This window comes from Wyeomyia smithii, chromosome 3 (genome assembly GCF_029784165.1).
Source record: "Wyeomyia smithii strain HCP4-BCI-WySm-NY-G18 chromosome 3, ASM2978416v1, whole genome shotgun sequence".
NCBI classification, from domain to species: Eukaryota; Metazoa; Arthropoda; class Insecta; order Diptera; family Culicidae; genus Wyeomyia; species Wyeomyia smithii.
In genome coordinates this window covers 212,123,692-212,144,347 of record NC_073696.1, presented here as the reverse complement: position 1 = coordinate 212,144,347, position 20,656 = coordinate 212,123,692, and the positions used below count along the sequence as shown (strand labels likewise).

Genomic DNA, 20,656 nt, shown 5'->3' with positions numbered 1-20,656 from the left:
TAAATCAATTCACACTCGCACTGCCTGGTAGGCATGTTCCGATTTACGTTACCAACAAACACAACTGTGGGTTCCGTTTTGTCAATTCCAGCATTTTAGATTAAATATGTTATGGTTTTTTGTTTCGAAGTGATTGACAGATGGGTGGCCACAACGAGAGTGACACATATTTACAGGGTGTCACCGTAAAAGTGATGCAGTGATTGTATATTACAGTTGAATTAATTCAAATCAAGTCTTTCGTCTTTGCATTTGATTACGCTTCCAAAATAATTTGACCATTTTATATATATATTTAATTGATTTCTATCATTTTTGATTTCGCATCCTTAGGAATATTTGCCATTTTATACTTTGTTTGAGGCGAGGGTACATTTCTAAAAATTAACTTTGTTGTTTCAATAGATGTAAAGTAAATAAGTTTTGCAATATTGTAGTATATAATTTTTTTTGCCGAAGACATCAGGTGGCAGTGACTTCAGATCATGATTTTTAAATTTAAACCGTTGCATTTGAACAAATTTCATCTGGAAGTCCAAAATTTGGTCTTTAATAATTGTGCAGATTCTTTGTCCTGAAACCTGCGGTGGTTGTACACTTTGATTGTTGATTCTTAAATAAGTTCCCCAGGTTTTCCTATATTTTATTCACGTTATATCACTTGGGCATGCTCAGCAAAGTTTTAGATAATAGTGAAATGAGCAATGTTTGCAAATTATGTTGATACATATTAAATATTTTGTTTATGAAATAATTTACATAACAACTTCGTATGTGTGTTTTGTGTTTCCAGGGGACAAGAAAATTTAAACAAATAAATAAACTATAAATGAACTGAAACAATTTTTTCCTCATAATTTGGGCTCTAAGAAACCTGCAAAAAATACCAAAAAAATTTGGTTTCATAGAGAGGTAAATAACTGGACATGTGTTTTGCATTCAACATAAGAAAAATTGATTTCTTTCAAAAAACTCATCGGAGCCAACTTCATTTTCTAGAGTTTTCGCCAAAGAAAAGTGTGTTCGGAACACTATTTCTTATCATTCGGAAGATGAGCCCCCAAGTTACCAGACTTGATGCAATTCCGGGACTCCCTGCGGTACACACTGAAAACTATATTCGATGATTGTGGTACTGCTGCGATCGTATGCGACTTCGATTCCTAGGCGTGCAGCGCCATCTATTGATTGGATTTAGGCTTGGATTTTAACTTGGACCTGGACCTGGACCTGGACCTGGATCTGGACCTGGACCTGGACCTGGACCTGGACCTGGACCTGGACCTGGACCTGGACCTGGACCTGGACCTGGACCTGGACCTGGACCTGGACTTGGACTTGGACTTGAACTTCGGCTTGGACTTGGATGCTTGGACTTGAAGGCTCGGACTTGGAGTCTTGGACTTGGACTTGGAGGCTTGAACTTGGAGGATTGGACTTGGAGCCTTGGACTTGGAGGCTTGAACTTGGATGATTGGACTTGGAGGCTTGGACTTGGACTTGGACTTGGACTTGGACTTGGACTTGGACTTGGACCTGGACTTGAACTTGGACTTTAACTTGGAGGATTGGACTTGGAGCCTTGGACTTAGAAGCTTGGACTTGGAGGCTTGGACTTGAAGCCTTGGACTTGGAGGCTTGGACTTAGAAGCTTGGACTTGGAGGCTTGAAATTGGATGATTGGACTTGGAGGCTTGGACTTGGACTTGGACCTGGACTTGAACTTGGACTTGGAGGCTTGGAATTGGAAGCTTAGACTTTGTGGCTTGGAATTGGAAGCTTAGACTTGAAGGCTTAGACTTGGATGCTTGGACTTGGAGGCTTGAATTTGGAGGCTTGTACATGGAGGTTTGGACTTAGAGGCTTGGAATTGAAAGCTTAGACTTGGAGGCTTGGACTTGGAGGCTTGAACTTGTAAACTTAGACTTGAAATTAAAAGCTTAGACTTTAAGGCTTGGAATTGAAGGCTTGGCATTGGAAGCTTGGATTTGGAGGCTTGGACTAGGAGGTTTGGACTTGGAGGCTTGGAATTGGAAGCTTAGACTTGGAGGCTAGGACTTGGAGGCTTGAACATGGACGTTTGGACTTGGAGGCTTGAACTTGGAGGCTTGGACTTGTAGGCTTGGAATTGGAAGCTTAGACTTTAAGGCTTGGAATTGAAGGCTTAGACTTGAAGGCTTAGACTTCAAGGCTTAGACTTGAAAGCTTAGACTTGAAGGCTTAGACTTGAAGGCTTAGACTTGAAGGCTTAGACTTGAAGGCTTGGAATTGGAAGCTTGGATTTGGAGGCTTGGACGAGGAGGTTTGGACGTGGAGGCTTGGACTTGGAAGCTTGGAATTGGAAGCTGAGACTTTAAAGCTGAGAATTAGAAGCTTAGACTTGGACTTAAAGGCTTGTACTTGGAGCGTTGGACTTGGAGGTTTGGCCTTGGAGGCTTGGACTTAGAGGCTTGAACATGGAGGCTTGGATTTGGAGGCTTGAACTTGGAGGCTTGGAATTGAAGGTTTGCACTTGGAGGCTTGAACTTGAAAGCTTGGACTTGTAGGCTTGAAATTGGAGGCTTGGACTTGGAGGCTTCAATTTGGAGGCTTAGACTTGATGGCTTGGACTTGGAGGCTTGAACTTGGAGCCTTGGACTTGGAGGCTTGAACATGGAGGATTGGAATTGGAAGCTTAGACTTTAAGGCTTGGAATTGGAAGATAGGACTTGAAGGATTGCACTTAGAGGCTTGGACTTGGAGACTTAGACTTGGAAGATTGGATTTGGAGGCTTGGCCATGGAGGCTTGAACTTAGAGGCTTGAACATGGATGCTTGGACTTGGAGGCTTGAACTTAGAGGCTTGGAATTGGAAGCTCTGACTTGAAGCTTGGATGGCTTGTATTTGAAGGTTTGGACTTGGGCTTGGACTTGAAAGCTTGGACTTGGAGGCTTGAACTTGGAGGCTCGGACTTGGAAGCTTGGACTTGGAGGCTTGGACTTGGAAGCTTGGACTTGGAGGCTCGAACTTGGAGCCTTGGTCTTGGAGGCTTGGACTTGGACCCTTGGACTTAGAGGCTTGAACATGGGGGCTTGGACTTGAAGGCTTGAACTTGGAGGCTTGAACTTGGAGGCTTGAACATGGAGGCTTAGACTTGAAGGCTTGTATTTGGAGGCTTGGACTTGGAAGCTTGGATTTGGAGGCTTTAACTTGGAGGCTTGGTCTTAGAGGCTTGGACTAGGTGGCTTGGACTAGGAGGCTTGGAGTAGGAGGCTTGGACTTAAAAACTTGGAGTTGGAGGCTCGGATTTGGAGGATGAATTAGAACTCGAGTTTGGTATTTGAATTTGAACTTGATTGTAAAGTTGGATTTGGACTGGAATTTGGTTTAAAACTTTATTTCGAACTTGAGTTCGAATTTGAGTTTTAAATTTAGAATTCAATTGCTGAGCCTAAATGTGAATTTTGACTTGAATTAACTTCCAAATTTTAACTCGAATTTGAATTTTAGTTTAACTTGAATTTAAACTTGAATTTGTTCTTGAGTTTGTATTAAAACACCAATTTTAACATGAGTTTGACCTTATGTTTGCACTTAAGTTTAAATCTAAGTTTGAACATAAAGGTGAATTGATTTTCTGAATCTGAATTTCGACTGGAATTCTAAATTTAAACTTGAATTTGAACGTAAATTCGAACTTGCATCCAAACTTCAGCATAAATTTGAATTGGAAACCAAATCTTACCTTGTGTATAATCTTGAATTTTAACTCATACGTGAACTTAATTTTTTAAATCTGAATTTGGATCTGAATGTACACCTAAATTTGAACTTGATTTTGAACTTGAACTTAACTTAAATTTGCACTTGAGTTTTAAATTAAATTTATACTTAAATTTGAAGTTGAGTTTAAATTTAATTTGAATTAACGTTTGCGATAAAAAAATTAGCTTTTTCCGGATGGTGGAAAACATAACTCAGACAGATAACTGAGTTTTATAAATTTCCCATGAAAGTTAATTATGTTCGATTACTTGCAAAAAAATTCTACGCCCTTGCGAGCGGCCTTCCGGTAGTTATCCGGGACATTCAAAATAGCAAACGAAAATAAGCATGTTGGCATGTTCTTAAGTTCCTTCGTTTCATTTATCAATTCTCAATCAAATTTCGCGACTATGTTGTTGGAGTAGATCATACGCTTCAGGTTTGTCCAGAAATCTTCGATAGGACGCAACTTGGGAACGTTGGGCGGATTTGCCAACTTGGGTAACACATCGATAGACAGCCACTCCATCTGCTCCAACGATCGCTTCGAGTCAGATCCGACCAAAACACTGCATCTTCGACCTTATGATATTTCTTGATGAACGACGCAACTTCTGGCAGGCACTTCGTACTATAATATTCCCAGTTCACGGGCAGTCCGAAGCGAAAGAACAGAGGTTTCGACATCCTCTTCTCGTTGTTTGTCACCCACAGCAGCACCTTCTTGGGGAACTAGGAGTGTGGAATAAATTCACCTCGGTGCTCTTTCCTTTGTGAGGGAAGTAATATACGAAGTGCCCTGCCAGTTGTTGCCATCCAGAGTGAGATTGGGCTCGTTGTTCATCACCACCGCCACGGCGCGATTTGCCGGAAAAATCGACTTGATTTGCCGGAAAGATCGACAACCGCTTCCTGACATGTATGTTCATTTTCGCCTGGTGCTTTTTCACCGTTTGTCCGGTTGCATCGACCTCCCTGCCAAGCGTACTCAGCGATGTAGCCACTTTACCCTCGGTGTTCCTCTTCAGCATCCTTTGGAGCTTCTTGTCGCTCAGTATCTTCGGCCGTCCGGAACCGGGCTTTTTTTAAGGCTCTGATTGTTGTCCAATAGTGCCAAGATGTTGTTGATGCCGGAACAGGCGTATCCGGTATTTACAAACTGCCGCACGAAGTTTGACTGATAGAGTTTTCAATTTTTTCTGTTGTCTTGAATAATACTGCATGGGTAGTTTCGTCAGTGCGTGTGAAAGTAAACCTAAAAATCGGCAAACTTCATTCATTTTTTTTCACCACAAAGAATAAAACTCTAATTTTAACTTGATTTAGAACTTAAGCGTCGTAAACAAATTAGAAATCGGATGAAGGGAAAGTATGCCTTACTTATTGTTACATATTGGGGTTTGTTGAGACAATTACGTAACTGTGATATTTTTTCAAATTCTAAAACTGTTTAGGGTTACGTAATTCTAGGTGTGGGAAAGTTTTATTCAACGTTACTTATCATAAAATAGGGTTTAAATAGATTTTTGGCGTTACGTAACTTGTGCACGGAGCCTTCAATGTGAACTTAAATTTAAAGTTGAGTTTGAACTTATTTCGAATTTAAACAACAGTTCAACCTTGAGTTTGAACTTGAAAGCGAACTTATTCATGATCTTCAATTTTTGAATCTGAACCTTGAATTTGGACGGAAATTTACACCTAAATGAACTTGAGCTTGAACTTGAAACTGAAGGTAAGCTTAAAATTAACTTGAATTAAACCCTGAGTCAACCGGACTTTGAACTTAAATGTGAACTTGAATTTTTAAATCTGAATTTGGACTATATTTTACTTGAACTTGAGTTTGAAGTCGAGCTTGAACTTAAATTTGAATTTAAACCGTAATTCGAACTGGAGTTTTGAGATTGAATTTTAGTTGAAACCCAAATTCGAACTTAAATATGATTTAAGTTTGCACGTGAATATGAACTTGGATTTAAATTTTAACTACACCTTGAAATTTGAATTTCGATCTGAATTTGGATTGGAATTTATATCTTTAATAAATCTGATTTTGAACTCGAATTTCAATTAAAACCGTAATTCGAACACGAGTATGAACGTAAATGTGAACTTTATTTTAGAATCTGAATCTGATTTATACGATTTTTTGGCACATGAGTTTTAACTTGGGTTTGAATTTGAGTTTGAACTCATATGTGAACTTGAATTTCTGAATTTCTTTGAACTTGAACATGAACATAAATTTGAAACTGAATTTGTACACGAATTGACACTTGAACTTTAAAAAAGCTTTTGAATAGAGTTCAAACTTAAATTTTAAATTAGAATTTAGGTATGAAATTGTATCGGTGTTCAAACTTGCACTCGCACTCAAATTTGAATTTAAACCTGCTTTTGTATTTAAATTTAAACCTGAATTTGGTCTTGAATTTGAACATACATTCGAGTTCAACTTTAAACTCCAACTTCAAATTGAACTTGAATTCACCCTTGACTTTTTAGTCGAATTTTATGAATAAACAATTAATAGCATCAATAAACTACTACAGATAAAAATCAAAACGGCAACAAAATTAAATGAAAAAAGCATATTATAAAAACACATTCAGCATGAGAACAACGCCCCTCGTTGGTTACAGTAGTTGAAAACCCTCCATCTGTCCTCGGAGCGCCCAGAGCCTATTTCCAAGGAGCTTATTTTTACAATATCTCTAAAAGCTTTTACTCCCATACAGATAATTACCACGTCTCGAACAATGCACGGTGCACCATTACCGTTACAGAACAATGCAGTTATCATATCCCACATTTATGCCATTTCTGGTCAGTCCGGGTTGGGCGATGCGATGCGATACCATCACGGTCAAGCGGCTAAAGTGCCAACTCGCAGGCGAACAAAATAACGTGAAGTGTACACCGGGACTCGCTGGGGGTAAAGAAAAACTTTTTCCACTGCTAGAATTTCCCCTTTTCGCGTTGGTAGAGGAAAAAAAATTGCTTGAATCCACCCAATGGTATGGTAATTTTCGCTACATACCTCTTTTAATTCGAGAAAGAAAAAAATCGTGTGAGTGGCACGAAAACGTTTCAACTTTTAACCTGAAAAATACCATTGCTAGCTTTTGTTTGAGCGTAGATGATAAATAAAGATTTCAATATGTGAGTTAAACAAGTTAATGTTTTTTTACATGTGAAACTAAAAAATGAACTCAAATATTAGCGAAAATAATTGAAAAAGTCAAATATTTTTCGGTAAATAATTTTATGGAATATTTTAAAAGAAGAAACACAACACAAATAACTGACTTGTTATCATTGATGGTGATATCATCGCTTTCTTCCTAGCATGAAAAGAAAATAACTATCTCGACGAAATTTTCACATGTACAAATACTGTCTCCTAGAGAAAGTTCGCACTTTGGGCGACATAACGCATATGACAGTGCAGCAACTAGCAGCTAGCATCAGTTTAATAGCATGTATATAATGTGATTATGGGTCTCACCAGAGGATTAGGTTTCTCCGTGGGCGATACGACAGTAAATGGAAAGTTTGTTTTCTAATTTTTTTCCAACATCAGGTAGAACCACAGTTTGCTAACCTGTAATGACTATAGAGTAAAATAAAAAAACCGTACACTTCAACGTGGAAACTTTTACCCCCTTCCATTTTGTTGGTCCATGTAGAATATCCTCCAAGGTGCGATCCTTTCTATTGGCTGGAAAGGAAATACACTCCATTGCAGTGAAATTGTTCTCGTCTCGTAAAACAATAGAGTCATTGTTGTAAGTTGGTAGTGAAGTTCCCACCACTCACAAGACAACTGCTATTATGTATTTGAGGAAATGTACACATCCAACGAACTAATTTGTTTCGAAACTAGAGATTCTACGATACTACTTCTGTTCCGTATTGTTCCCAAGGGCCGGAAACACGCTGCTGGACGCAACAACGGCCAGTGGCCATCGTAACTTTCACGAGATGCAAAACTGTGCTGGAAGTACTTTGCACTCAATTAATGTTTCGATTCATTCACTTCCACGTTAACGTACATTGATTCACGAGTTTTTTGCAGTAATAATTTATGAGTGAAACAGTTTTCCGCGGGAGAACTCGCTTTCCCACGATTAATTATGAAAGAAACATTCTTGCGCAGCAAGAATGTGAAAAATCGATTAGAAATTTTGTGATACAGTGTTAGAAAGCGTTTGGAGCAAAATTAATAAATAATAAAGAGATCTCAAAGCAAGTATAATTGGTGATCCAACATACCTAATCATCACAACACTAGAGTTTCAAATCCTCAAAATCACAAAAATAGCGAAGACAAAAATAGTCAAAATTTTGTTTTAAAAATGTGTCCGCCAATTCGGTACATGTCACAATTAATCAATACTTTCAGTTAGTAGTTTCATCTACTAATCAATACTTTCAGTTAGTACTCTTCACTCTTTACTCTTTACTCTTTACTCTTTACTCTTTACTCTTTACTCTTTACTCTTTACTCTTTACTCTTTACTCTTTACTCTTTACTCTTTACTCTTTACTCTTTACTCTTTACTCTTTACTCTTTACTCTTTACTCTTTACTCTTTACTCTTTACTCTTTACTCTTTACTCTTTACTCTTTACTCTTTACTCTTTACTCTTTACTCTTTACTCTTTACTCTTTACTCTTTACTCTTTACTCTTTACTCTTTACTCTTTACTCTTTACTCTTTACTCTTTACTCTTTACTCTTTACTCTTTACTTTTTACTCTTTACTCTTTACTCTTTACTCTTTACTCTTTACTCTTTACTCTTTACTCTTTACTCTTTACTCTTTACTCTTTACTCTTTTCTCTTTTCTCTTTTCTCTTTACTCTTTACTCTTTACTCTTTACTCTTTACTCTTTACTCTTTACTCTTTACTCTTTACTCTTTACTCTTTACTCTTTACTCTTTACTCTTTACTCTTTACTCTTTACTCTTTACTCTTTACTCTTTACTCTTTACTCTTTACTCTTTACTCTTTACTCTTTACTCTTTACTCTTTACTCTTTACTCTTTACTCTTTACTCTTTACTCTTTACTCTTTACTCTTTACTCTTTACTCTTTACTCTTTACTCTTTACTCTTTACATAAACAATAAAGTTTACTTAAATAGTAAAGAGTAAAGAATGGAAACTTTGCACCTTACTATTTATTCCTTTCTCCAGTGTTTCCTTCATATATCATATTTCTTATCCTCTTTAAAGTATCGATGAATGTCAATAATTAATGTAATTAACAAAATAGCACACCTTTAATAAAACTCTTAGATTATGAATTTTAGAGTTATCGATGTTATGCTCTATGATCACCCTGCTAGGTAACTGAGTTTACCCAGCTTCCAAAGTTTGACTGGTTTCGCAAACAGTTTATCTTCCCTTGTTTCGTTTTCTGCACACCGTCTTAGGAGATACCTCCGGAAATGACGTTATCTCGGAAGCACGGGTTTACTGATCCGTAGCGGATTTCCGAAAGCTATGTTCCCCTCTCTTTCTTTTTTTTTCTATCACTACCGCAATCACTACCGGCTTACACTGGTTGCTTTCAGCGGAATAGCTCCAACTATTGCAATTTAGACGGAAAGCAATCAAAATCAACTTGCGATCATGTATTGAATAAACTATAGGAAAAAAGATATAGGAAAGTTTCCCAGCAAAATCTCGACAAAGATGAGAATGAGTCGGGTTGTATTGTTATACTTCTTTTTTCCCGGTGTATAAAATGAGCTGCACTCCAGAGTGGTTGAATTTTTGATAGATGTGTTCGATGCGATGAAAAATGCAAAACATTTTGCAGTATGGTTGAAAATCAATGAAAAAAATCGCCTTAAAATTAATAACGTACGGGACAGCTATTGATGTTGTTAAAATAATTTTGGGGAAGCTTTTATGATTCCATTTTTTCTTTTGTGTCATTCTTTCCTGAACGCATAAAATTTTTCACAGTGTTGAACGGGAAGATTTTACAATGCCACAAGATTGTCCCTATTCATCCTTAGCGATGCAAACTCGCAATTTAGTCATGATTAGGAGAGATGCAAGCTACCAAGTACAATGGTTGGTACGTTTGTATCACGTTGTGTGCAATATGTTTCGCTAAGTTCAAATGACTTTGAATATTTTTGCGATAATTATATATCTTCTAGGCCAAAGACAAAGTTTTTCATAGACACGGGTACTAGATTGGTGTTATGTTAGGACCAGGATAGAACATTATCGACGAGCATCACGCTGAATGAAGCTTTCAATTTTGTATAAGCCGTCTATCTAGAAATATACACACATGACTCTATATATAGCGGTCGGACTGTGGTTGGATAGCTAGAATGCAAGCTTCAAGCACTCAGCGAAAGTAATCTGCACGAAATTGAAAACTAAACTATTTTTATTGCCACTGCAATGTACGGTTTTTAATATAATTTTATGCATTTCTCACTTTCACATTGGAGAAGAAGTGGCAGGAAAAGTGCTGTGCCGAAAATGCTATTCCTGATGACTGCATGTAACCAAATTGTTAGAATAAGTTCTGGAAATTCTATCCAATTTGATTGCTTTCAGCATGTTTCGGAATTGAAAGGATGGTGCTGTAAAGATTCGTTTCACTTTATTATGCTTGAAAAAGCGATTCAGCTGTCAAGGCTAATTCACGCTGCTTTTTCTTCTAACTAGGTTATGTCGGATGAGTCTACAATAATACAATAACGATTATTTTTTCTTTTACACCTTCATACATACATCCTCATAGTAATAAGTGTAGCTCAGCAGACTTTCTGGCTGCTGGAATAAATTTTACGTTCTTGCCTCATAACTACACTTGATCACACTTATAATAGTCTATCCAATGATCAACATATCATCGACATTGAAAGAGGTGTGTCATAAGGGGGAGCTGCAGTTTTACGACGCCCTGCAGAATTCAAAGAAAAATCGTCCTCATTTTTTTCTTTTCAGTAAACGAACTGTGGCAATAAAAATGATAGACGAATATTTGTAAAATTCTGCAGAAGCATTCCATCGCCCGGGTTACAGTGCAGTGGGTGGCGCCATCATAGCCGAATTCGCACTGCAGAATAAGATTTGCATTTGCTTCCAATAAAAAATTATAGGTTGATTTTCTTCTCGAAAATTAGGCTTACAAAGCCACACCCTACTATTTAATAAAAGCCCCAAATTCTTCATTACTTCTAGAATTAACTATTACTTAAAATTCGCATAAGATGCGTTTCGTGCCAACTCGATTGAAAGTCCAAAGGGTGCCGTCACTCTCAGAGTGCAATGACAGTGCAAAATTTCAACTCTATCGGACATCGGGAACACGTGCCTCAAAGCGGTCCTGTGCTTTTTTCATTGACATTTTTCGTGAAACTTTGACCGCTCCTATACTCATCTCAACACCAATATTCATTTCATCGAACTTATTTGTCGAATTTATCGTCAAATGTTACTTTTTGACGTTGGACTAACTTACTTGGAGTAAGTTAAGCGCCTGAATTTAAAAAGTAGTAATTTTGCAGTAATTCAATCAGGAAAAAGTGGTCAGGTTTTGAATGCATATATATCAGTCATTTCTCTTCAGAATATCGAGGTTTTGCCATCAACCGATCAGAAATTCTTTTACGGTTTAATTAATGTAACAAAGACAATCCATTGTTCGGGATATACTATTGAAAAATAGGAAAATAACATCGATTTTCTACATCATACCGAGCAACCAATCCCTACCTTTTTTCCGAAGCACAGTCAACACTAACGGATACAACCGATCTGACTTTGTAAACGATTTGTTGTTGTTGTTGTTGTTGTTGTTGTTGTTGTTATTGTTCTAGGTTATACCCTCCTTCCAAACAACTGACGAAACCTTGATATAAAAGGTACCATTCGAACATTTCACCACATCATTTTCATTCCTAAACTGTATCAGTTTCATACGCATGTCATCGAATTGAATTTCTCATTCGTTCATTGACAGGCAAAGCGGACGGTTCTTTCTGGAGCAGCAGCAAGCGGGTGGAGGCAAATATGATTCGCTTATAAAAGCACATGCCATTGAATTGAATTTCTATTTCGTTCATTGACCGTTGAAGCGGACGGTTCTTTCTGGAGCAGCAGAAATCAGGCAATGTTAAATATGAGTCGCTTATAAAAGCACACGCCATCGAATTAAATTTCTCTTTCCTTTATTGACCAGCAAAGCGGACAGTTCTTTCTGGAACAGCAGAAAGCGGGTGATGGCAAATATTGCAAAATTATTGTATGGATTGCTAGCGGGTGTTTATCGAAGATTCAGTATTTTCTCGTTTAATTATTATCACTTCGTTATAATATCAGCAAGCCTAAACAAACACGGTTGTAAATTCGACTTTACAGCAGCTTTCAGTGTATTTTATTATTTGTAACACTTTAACGTCTTATTTTAAATGCACCGTTCAATAAAATTGCGGAAACTACTAGAGTTACAATTCCGCCTGAAAGAGCAAAAGTTTGGTGCTACATTCTGATTCGGAACTCGACCTCCTGTTTTATTATACACAGACTTCGCAGTTCATTATTTTTTAACCAAAAGTACGTTTTAACTTCACCTCATTGAGATACTTTATACTGCCGATGAAAACTTCCACGGATTTTCTACTAAAATATACTTTAGAATTATCCTACTTTCGTCGCTCAGCAGGTAGCAAATAAAGTGGGCTTTTCACGCTTAGAATTAACGAAAACTACGGGATAAGTGCTAGAATACAATGCATCTCCGAACAAACGTTTAGTTTTCTTCGGCCCAGTATATCAATAGTGTTTTTGTTGCCATTGGAATGCTTGATCAAAAATATACTTTATTTGTCAGATGAATTACACCAAATACAAATACAAATACAAATATTTGTATGATGGAGTGGCGTAACCAACAATTATTTATTTGGCAAAAAACGGGAGAATCTTGAGAAGCAAAAAAAAAAAGGACATTATTTATTTTCACTTTTTTGAACATGTTCCAAACATGCCGGAAATGACATAAATGGTAACAAATATGCCAAAAGGGATGGTACATGTTAAATTTTGGAATGAAAATTGAAAACGAACACAAATAAAATAAAATTCCGGATAATCGAGTCTGACCTGTAATCATAATTCCGTATTCCGTACTCACTCGAAAAAATTTTTTAATTGCCTAATTCTTCTGGCTGTATTATAGGAGTATAATGATGGCCTTTCAATTTAGTCGTCGTGTGTTCGAATACCGACTCGGAAGAGACTGGGAGTTTAAAATTTTGGAGTATTTGTAGCAATTGACCATCATATGACTATCAGCCCTTACCTTTTATTGGCTAACATGGGCTTTATATATTATTTAACCCTATCCCCGGGGAGAGAAATCAGTTTTTACACCGAAAAATGACATTTATATTCTTATTACTCGGCAACCGCATGCATAATTGGCACAAACTATATTGCATGTTGAAGATCAATCTGTTCTCTAACTGCTTAGAATATTTCCATCGTTAATATTACCATCGTTAGAAATTTCAAGTATAGCGTAGCGTAAGCACGGTATATTTTGTAGATTGCAGACTGATGACTAACGCTTCCACTCGGATTGTACCGTGCTGGATCGAACCTTGACGTTTTTCTTCAATTTTAAGCATCATAAAAATAAAAATTCATATGATAGTTACATGTACATGTCCGTTGAGCTGTTGGCCTTCTGTCAAATTAAACTATGCGTCAGTAGGCCATGAAATAAAAATAATAAAAATAAAAAATCAATCGTGTATCGGTTTCAGTTGTCATTTCGTTGTATCATTAGAGAATTTACTAAGAAAACGTTCTTCAGATGAAAACGTTTTTCAAGTGGGATATACGTGTTTTACTCTGTGAATCCTTTGAAATTGATGGGAAAGGTAAGTCTTCGTAATTTTCGAGCTGTATATCGTCTGGTGAATAGTGTAAATTGTATTTATTCAACCAAAACTGTGCCGTACGGATTTTGATCCTTGTTAATTGCTTGAATCGAAATCCGTACAGCGTGTGTATCATGCATATATTGTTGAACTTTCTTCTTGTTTTCAGCATATAATGGAAGAAAACAAGTATAAATATACGGCAAACGATTTCGAAGGAGCTGTGACTGAGGTGCGCTAAGGAAAGTCGTACCGGGAAGCTTCGAAAGATTCCGGCGTTCCGGTTGCTACAATAAGGGGTGCCGCAACGAAACGCTACGAAAAATTGCACTCTTACAGCTGATATAAAAAGTTATAAAACCGTGTGAAACTTTAGGAACAAATTGATCCTCAAAATATATTTATTCGTAAATTTAAAGATAAATTATAAATAAAAGATGTTCATTTATGTACTTCTATATCTATACGGATTTTGATTTATTTCTGTATGGACTCTAATCCAGTCTATATCGCGTGTGTGCGGATTTCGATTCAAAAGTGTACGGTTTTTGATTCAGACAAAAAACTGTGTACGGATTTCGATTCAAAACATGTTCTATTAAAACATGATTTTTTCGAGTTTCAGAGTGATTTTAATAATTTTGCTTGAAAATAGTGATAAAATATAAGTAGACTTATAAGTAAACATGTCAGTTTAAAGCAGTATGTGATTTCTAGATTTCATTTTGACCGTCGAAGATTATCATGTGCTTAGGTGTACGGATTTCGGTCCAGCACGGTATGAGGTATAATGTTTGGGAGTAACATTTAAACCAAGCTGAGTTGAAGTAGGCCCGATAGTCATCATTGCTGGCCTTGCCCATCTTGACCGTTGCTTGGGAATATTACAAAGGATATTGATGATGTAATACTTACTTAATGAGAGGCCACCGACTCAGTGACACTCTCGTAAGTACTACGGAGTTGGATTAAGGGGTTTAGGTTGTTGGCGCAAAAACTATCTATCAAAATTGAAAAAACTGGCAAAATTTCATGTACCCAAAGCCCTTACATCGTTAGAAATTTAAAGTATAGTTATTAAACTATTATTATCGTTTATATGTCAGTTGATGCCATATGGCATCACCCGCGGGGAATGGGTTAATCAAAATAAATTGAAAAAAATTCGCGAATTACTCCTCTTTCTCACTACCCTCCTTGACTCCTTTAGTAACAAATTCGTCCGGTTTGCGAATAATCCGGAACTCGTCGATGGTGTTGACTACTTCCCTTTATAAAGAATTACACATTTCCAGTGGATAGCGTCAGATAGATTTCAATATTTCACCGCCAATGCTGCCACCGCTGAGTTACTGCTTGGCTGCAGGACCTGCTGATGATCATGATGAAGATGATAATGCCGTTGAGCTGAGCAGAGCAGCTCGGTCTCCCCCGGAGGGAGGGAGGAAATAAGCGCACTGCAGCCAAGCGAAGATGATAAATGGTACCGTAGCCAAGCAAATCGTCCCGGCAGCAAGGCAAGGAGCAAAATAGACGAAAGTGCCCTGCCAGTAAACAAATTCCTGAAGCCTGGGAGCTCGGCGGGTGCACTGTACGGGTGGGTTGAAATCTGGCTGCATCGGAACCATTTGTCACGAATTTGAAGAAATATGATGGAAATGGTAAATTGTTGTTTTATCATGTCCGTAATTTGACATTTCAACGAGAAGAGTGGCTTACTACTGCAACGTGTAGATGCAATGTTACTATGGAAATTGAAGCTGGGCGTCACTCGGTATGGAGCAGTTTTCCGAAATAGTTCGAAGAACGTGCTACTTGAAAAATGTTTTCTTGAATGTAAATCAAATATGCGATGAATTCAATTCGGATACAACTGTTTCAAAACGGATAGCGAAATATGTAAAATTTATTCCATTTCGTTCCACTTCGGTTCTAAGTGAGAAAATCTCGAGTAACACGTTTACCACAAAAACTTGAAGCAAATGTTTTTGTGAAAGATTCTCACCGAACGACAGACCAACCTATTATATATTCCTGTTCCTTAATCATGTTCATCATGATGCAGTTTGATTGCAGCTTTCTCGTTCGATGTGAAATAGCGGAGCGAAGCATCGTTGGAGGTAGATGCTGGTATGCAAAAGCAAAATTTGTTTTCCATTTTAAATTGAATGAATTGGCACTTCATTACCAGGGCAGACGGGTTCGGGCAAGAGCATACATTTCGACCGGTTCCGTCGTCATCATCATCATCATCATCATATGCATTTTTGAAATGTGCCACATAAGCACCGGCAGATCACACCGCAAGGATCAGGCAAAAAATAAAACTCCCAGCTAACCGATCCGTTCGATTGCGATGGCATTCTATATTTTTTCCGGCTCTACACTTGATGGAACATTGGAGCGGTTGCTCAAATTGCATCCTCATCATCCAACACGCACACTTCCGGGCATAGAGAACTTTTGAAGCATAAAATTGGCAAATGTGAAGCTGTAATCAGACTAGGGAATTTAAAGGGGGAGGGGGGAATGAATCCTTTGAACCAATTTCGATGCGCTCTCCGGAGAATCTGAATGGATTCTTAATTGAGCTTGATGGAAATGTAAATTGATTTTTTTTATTTCTTTCAAATAACTAGCATGAGAGGTTGCCATTCGAGAGTTCATATATAATTTCATATTTCTGATAAACATAAATGCTCTACGGTATAATTTGTTGGAATTCAGTAAAACGAAGTGAACGGTATTAAAAATGATCAGTACCACTGATAGAATTGCCAATGTTTTTCACAAAAAAAAGGATCACCTAAGATGTTTTCACGAAGTTGGAAAACTTGTCTGAATATGCATTTCTCAAACCTCAAACTTTTATTGAAATCATTGACAGGTTTTTAATATTATTTACAGTGAAAAGGTAAATGAATTCCAACTAAAACACAACCAAACATGAGAGAAAGGATATAATACTAAAATTATTACGAGCAATTGCGAGTCCTGAAGAAAAAAAGCAAAGTTTTTAAATTATGAATATTAACTTAAGCCCCGTACAACTCATGGATTTGAAAAAATAGCACATCAGTATATTGAATATTCTGTTGAAATGTAACGTCCAGCTTAGCTCCTCAAATAGAAGTAGTAATCAGTAGCATGGGTCTATTCCTAGATCATGATTCATTGAGTTGACCCGTTGCCAAAGGCAAAGAGCATGAAATTGCCTCACACTATTAGGCTTTCTGCGGGCCACACTCGCGTGCCATTCAACGGATTGCAATGTGATGGTGGATGATTTTGTGACCGTAGAGAAGTAATAAAAAAGTGATCTCATAAACACTGACAGCCAATTCCAAAAGCTTATCTCCCGCTGTTCTGCATTCAGGATTTCCCACAGTAAACGGTAGAGAATTGCACCGGATGAAACCCTGCCGCCGGTTTCCAATGAGACTTGCAATAACTGGTGGGGTACGCTCAACAACTTGGCGCCCAGCACGAAACCCGCATGCAGTGCCTGCACGTGCTAGTGCAGCATAAAAGTGCCCAACTGTGACGCGCTAAATATACGTGTAGCCATTAAAAAGTGATAGAGCAATTAACTAAAATGGCAGCGCTTTACTCTATTTTTTATGGCATACAATCAACTTGTGTTCTGAACTGCTGTTGGAGCTACCATTGCCGTAGTTCATAGACTAACTGGACGGGCAGTACAAAAGGAGGACTGGGGAATCAAGTTGAGTTAATTTAAATAAAATGCAGATAACCTATGTGAAGCGCGAGAAGAGACAGTGTCCCACCGGTGCACTTCGAAATAAATGCCACAGAGGACTAGGAGTGAGTCAACATGAGCAAATGAATGCCCAGCGCAATTCGAAGAATAAAAACGACTTTTGAAACCTCAAATTCATCTCACCGGTACCCAGTCAGGGCAATGCGGTATCGCTGACATGGCCACACAATGAGTGTTGGTTGGCGTGGTTTGTACTGCTGAATTACGAGTTCGAATGACGATCGGAGTTGTGGTGTACAGAAGTTTAAGCAAATATCATTTTCATTTTGTTTCCGGGAAACTCTACCAGGTTTGACATCTGTCCGTTCAAAGCGCCTTTATCTACTTACGTTGGTAAATGCAAATATTTAACAACGCAAAAGTTATACAAAGGTTGGTCTGTCTTTTGGCTTTCTCAGTCTTTATGGAGGAAAAACACGACAATTTAGCAAAATTGCCCGACGTTTCGGCCGTTTTGGTGGCCTTTTTCAAGGGAAACTGTATTTAACGTAAAAAGTTAATAATAGAGTTTAAAACATAAATAGTCACTCACTTTAGTTCTGTCGTATTAGTCTTAAACGTTGGTTTCCAACGGTCGGAAGTCTTGTATTGCGGTAGTTTGGTCTTTGCTTCGGTTGCGATGAACTTTTTCTAGTTTTATTCATCGGGAAACTGCGAACTTTGGTCACTTGAAAATTGGCTGTATAGTGCATTAACGTTTGATTTGAAATGGTGCTCAGATTGGGCGGGTATTGATCGTTACGGTGAGCTACTAGGGGTGGTTTGTTGGTGTTGAGTATTGCTTCTGCGGCGGGTGTAGTTTTTGATCGTGTGTAGGATTCCAGCGTAAGCAGTGTTGATGCCATCGATATCAGTTCGATGGTTAACTGTGTTGTCTGTATTGGCGATATGACACATTTCTAGCATTGGTAGTGCCCATGTGTGCCTGCTTCTGTCTATTATTTCTACCTTGGTGAGGTCGAACATGTGTTGGTGTTTGATGATGTGTTCCATCATGGCTGTTTTGCCCCCGAGGTTAACCATCGAATTATCACGACTGTTAGCACCATCCTCTATCAACCGTTTGTATTGGTTGATGTTGGATTTATGTCCGTACAGTCGGGTTTTCAGTTGGTTGCGTGTCATGCCTATATATCGCATATGGCAGTCATTGCAGGGCAAACTATAAACAACATTTGGTTGCAGCAGCGGTTCGATGGGATCTTTCATGGTTTTGACTATGTTAGATACTGTTTTAATAGGTTTTTGTGTAATTTTTAGGTGCGGAAAATCGGCTTGCAGGTGTTTCACTATGGCTGTGGTCAATTTCGGGATGAATGGCAGTGATCGATGGGTAGTTTCTGTGTTCACCGGAGTACAATGATTGGATGCGCTTGGAGTTGCAGTGTTGGATAGCGTTTTCGCTTTTATTGCGTTGGAGCAGCGGTTGATCAGTCTGTTGATTAGTGAAGGTGGGTAGTTATTCCGTCTCAGGTGTTCGAAGATCGTGTTGCGTTGCCATTGTGTGCTGTTATCCGTTGTTGTTAGTTTGATGACTCTTTCAATAAAGTTCTGCGCTACATTTATCTTCATCGTTAGTGGGTGAAAAGAGTGATAGTTGAGTATGCGGCCAGATGCCATCGGCTTAGCATACCACTGCGTTCGCAATGTTTGGTCGGGATATCGTATCACTGTCAGATCTAGGAACGGGAGTTGTGCATTTTGTTCTTCCTCTTTGGTGAATTTCAGGTGTTCATTGTATGCATTGAATGCATCTAGGGTGAACTGTATATGTTGTCTGGGGAGGGCTATGAAGAGGTCATCTACATATTTGCGTACAATGGGTATGGCGAATGGTAGCTTTTTAATAACTGTTTGCATCAAGGAGTCCATGACTATATCTGCCAGGATAGGCGATAAGGGATTCCCCATGGCCGTTCCAAATACTTGCCGGAAGTGTTGACCTCTGAAGTAAAAGAAGCTGTTCTTGACGCAAAACTCGATCAGTTCTAGGAACATGTCCAGGTTTATGTTGGTTTTCGATCCAATTTTGTCCCACTGCATGATTATGTTGTGGGTGATTAACTCTATTGGTATATTTGTGAACAGGGAAACGACGTCAAACGATACCAAAACGTAGTTCGGCGGTAGGACGGTTTCTCTTAAGTATGCTGAAAATTGGAAACTGTCTGTAATATTGTACTCACTGTGGAACGATTGTTGTAGTATTTGCGCTAAAAAAAAAAAAAAAAAAAAAAGTTATATTCACTAGAAAAGTGTTTCCATTTGACAAATAATATCCACTGTATTAAAAGAAGTTCAGCAGTGTAAGTTTTATCCAATCATAAGTACTTAACTACGAGATTTCCCAAATGAACAACTCAAGCGTGGTTTTTGGTGGGTAGAATGCGACTCGCTATGACAATCGCATACCGACTGTCGATTGTCACTCCGAGAATATGCTTGTAACACACACACACACACACCAAAATGGTCTTCCGGAACTGGAAAAAGCTAGAACGGTTTCTATTGCGAAGACCACCCGTTGCTGGCGGTTGGCCGGTAGCTTGCCACGAAGCCGGCCAGCAATCGACAAACAGAAAACTGCAAACCACATTTCGCTACTCAAACATGTTAAATATACATTTCTTCTATTGTGTGCCACATTTGCCGAAACCCGTCGCTTTTGCGACAGATAGGTGCTTGCGCGATTTTGTATGAGATAGGTGGAAAGTGGCTGCCTGCAGTGGACGCCCTCATGTGTTGAGGCTGGTATTGAGCAGCCCGTCTTCCGCTGGAAGGCGACTGTGGAGTGTGGATGTTCACTGCTGGAGATTTGCATTTCGGGATTCATCGCTAGCCAGTAGCGTTGACGTTTCGCGCAGTGGTGCCAGAGTGCCATAGAATAGACAAGATAATAGCAGATCATGTTACATTATTAGTTTTATTTGTCAGATAGATCTTAAATAATTTTCGAAAAATGGTTTGCGGATTAAAATTAAAATGCTTGGATTTTTTCGTTGCAATGAAATGAAAAACTAAAAAACTTCTAAAAACTCGTGGATGTATGTTGACCATACTAAGAGAATATGATTTGGAGTAATGACCATTCCCGCAGCAAGTCATCGAAAAGGTGGACGAATCGATTTTTTAAAATTTCTTATCAAATTACAAACAATCCAAAGAACTTTCCACTTTGTACGCACAGCCTTTACATCTTAT

The 20,656-nt window shown here is 38.3% G+C and overlaps 2 protein-coding genes across 2 annotated transcripts; both read right to left on the bottom strand.

Annotated features, from left to right (window-relative positions):
* Nucleotides 1-2,722: 2,722 nt before the first annotated feature.
* On the bottom strand, nt 2,723-4,776 carry LOC129729043 (zinc finger protein 768-like). Its single transcript, XM_055687522.1, has 2 exons — nt 4,501-4,776; nt 2,723-3,169 (listed from the first exon to the last, which is right to left on the bottom strand). Exons 1-2 carry the CDS (start codon nt 4,774-4,776, stop codon nt 2,723-2,725), a joined length of 723 nt encoding a protein of 240 aa, XP_055543497.1.
* Nucleotides 4,777-18,193: 13,417 nt separating this feature from the next.
* LOC129729042 (uncharacterized) lies at nt 18,194-19,498 on the bottom strand. Its single transcript, XM_055687521.1, has one exon. The coding sequence runs from the start codon at nt 19,496-19,498 to the stop codon at nt 18,194-18,196; it is 1,305 nt and encodes a 434-aa protein (XP_055543496.1).
* Between the last annotated feature and the right edge of the window lie 1,158 nt (nt 19,499-20,656).

Excerpts from the sequence above, each read along its gene's own strand:
- LOC129729043 (XM_055687522.1), bottom strand. The coding sequence starts at position 4,776 with ATGCTGAAGAGGAACACCGAGGGTAAAGTGGCTACATCGCTGAGTACG. Across the intron at positions 3,170-4,500 it reads ACAAAGGAAAGAGCACCGAG|CTTCCAAGTCCAAGCCTCCA; the intron begins GTGAATTTATTC and ends TCCAAATCCAAG.
- LOC129729042 (XM_055687521.1), bottom strand. The coding sequence starts at position 19,498 with ATGCAGTGGGACAAAATTGGATCGAAAACCAACATAAACCTGGACATG.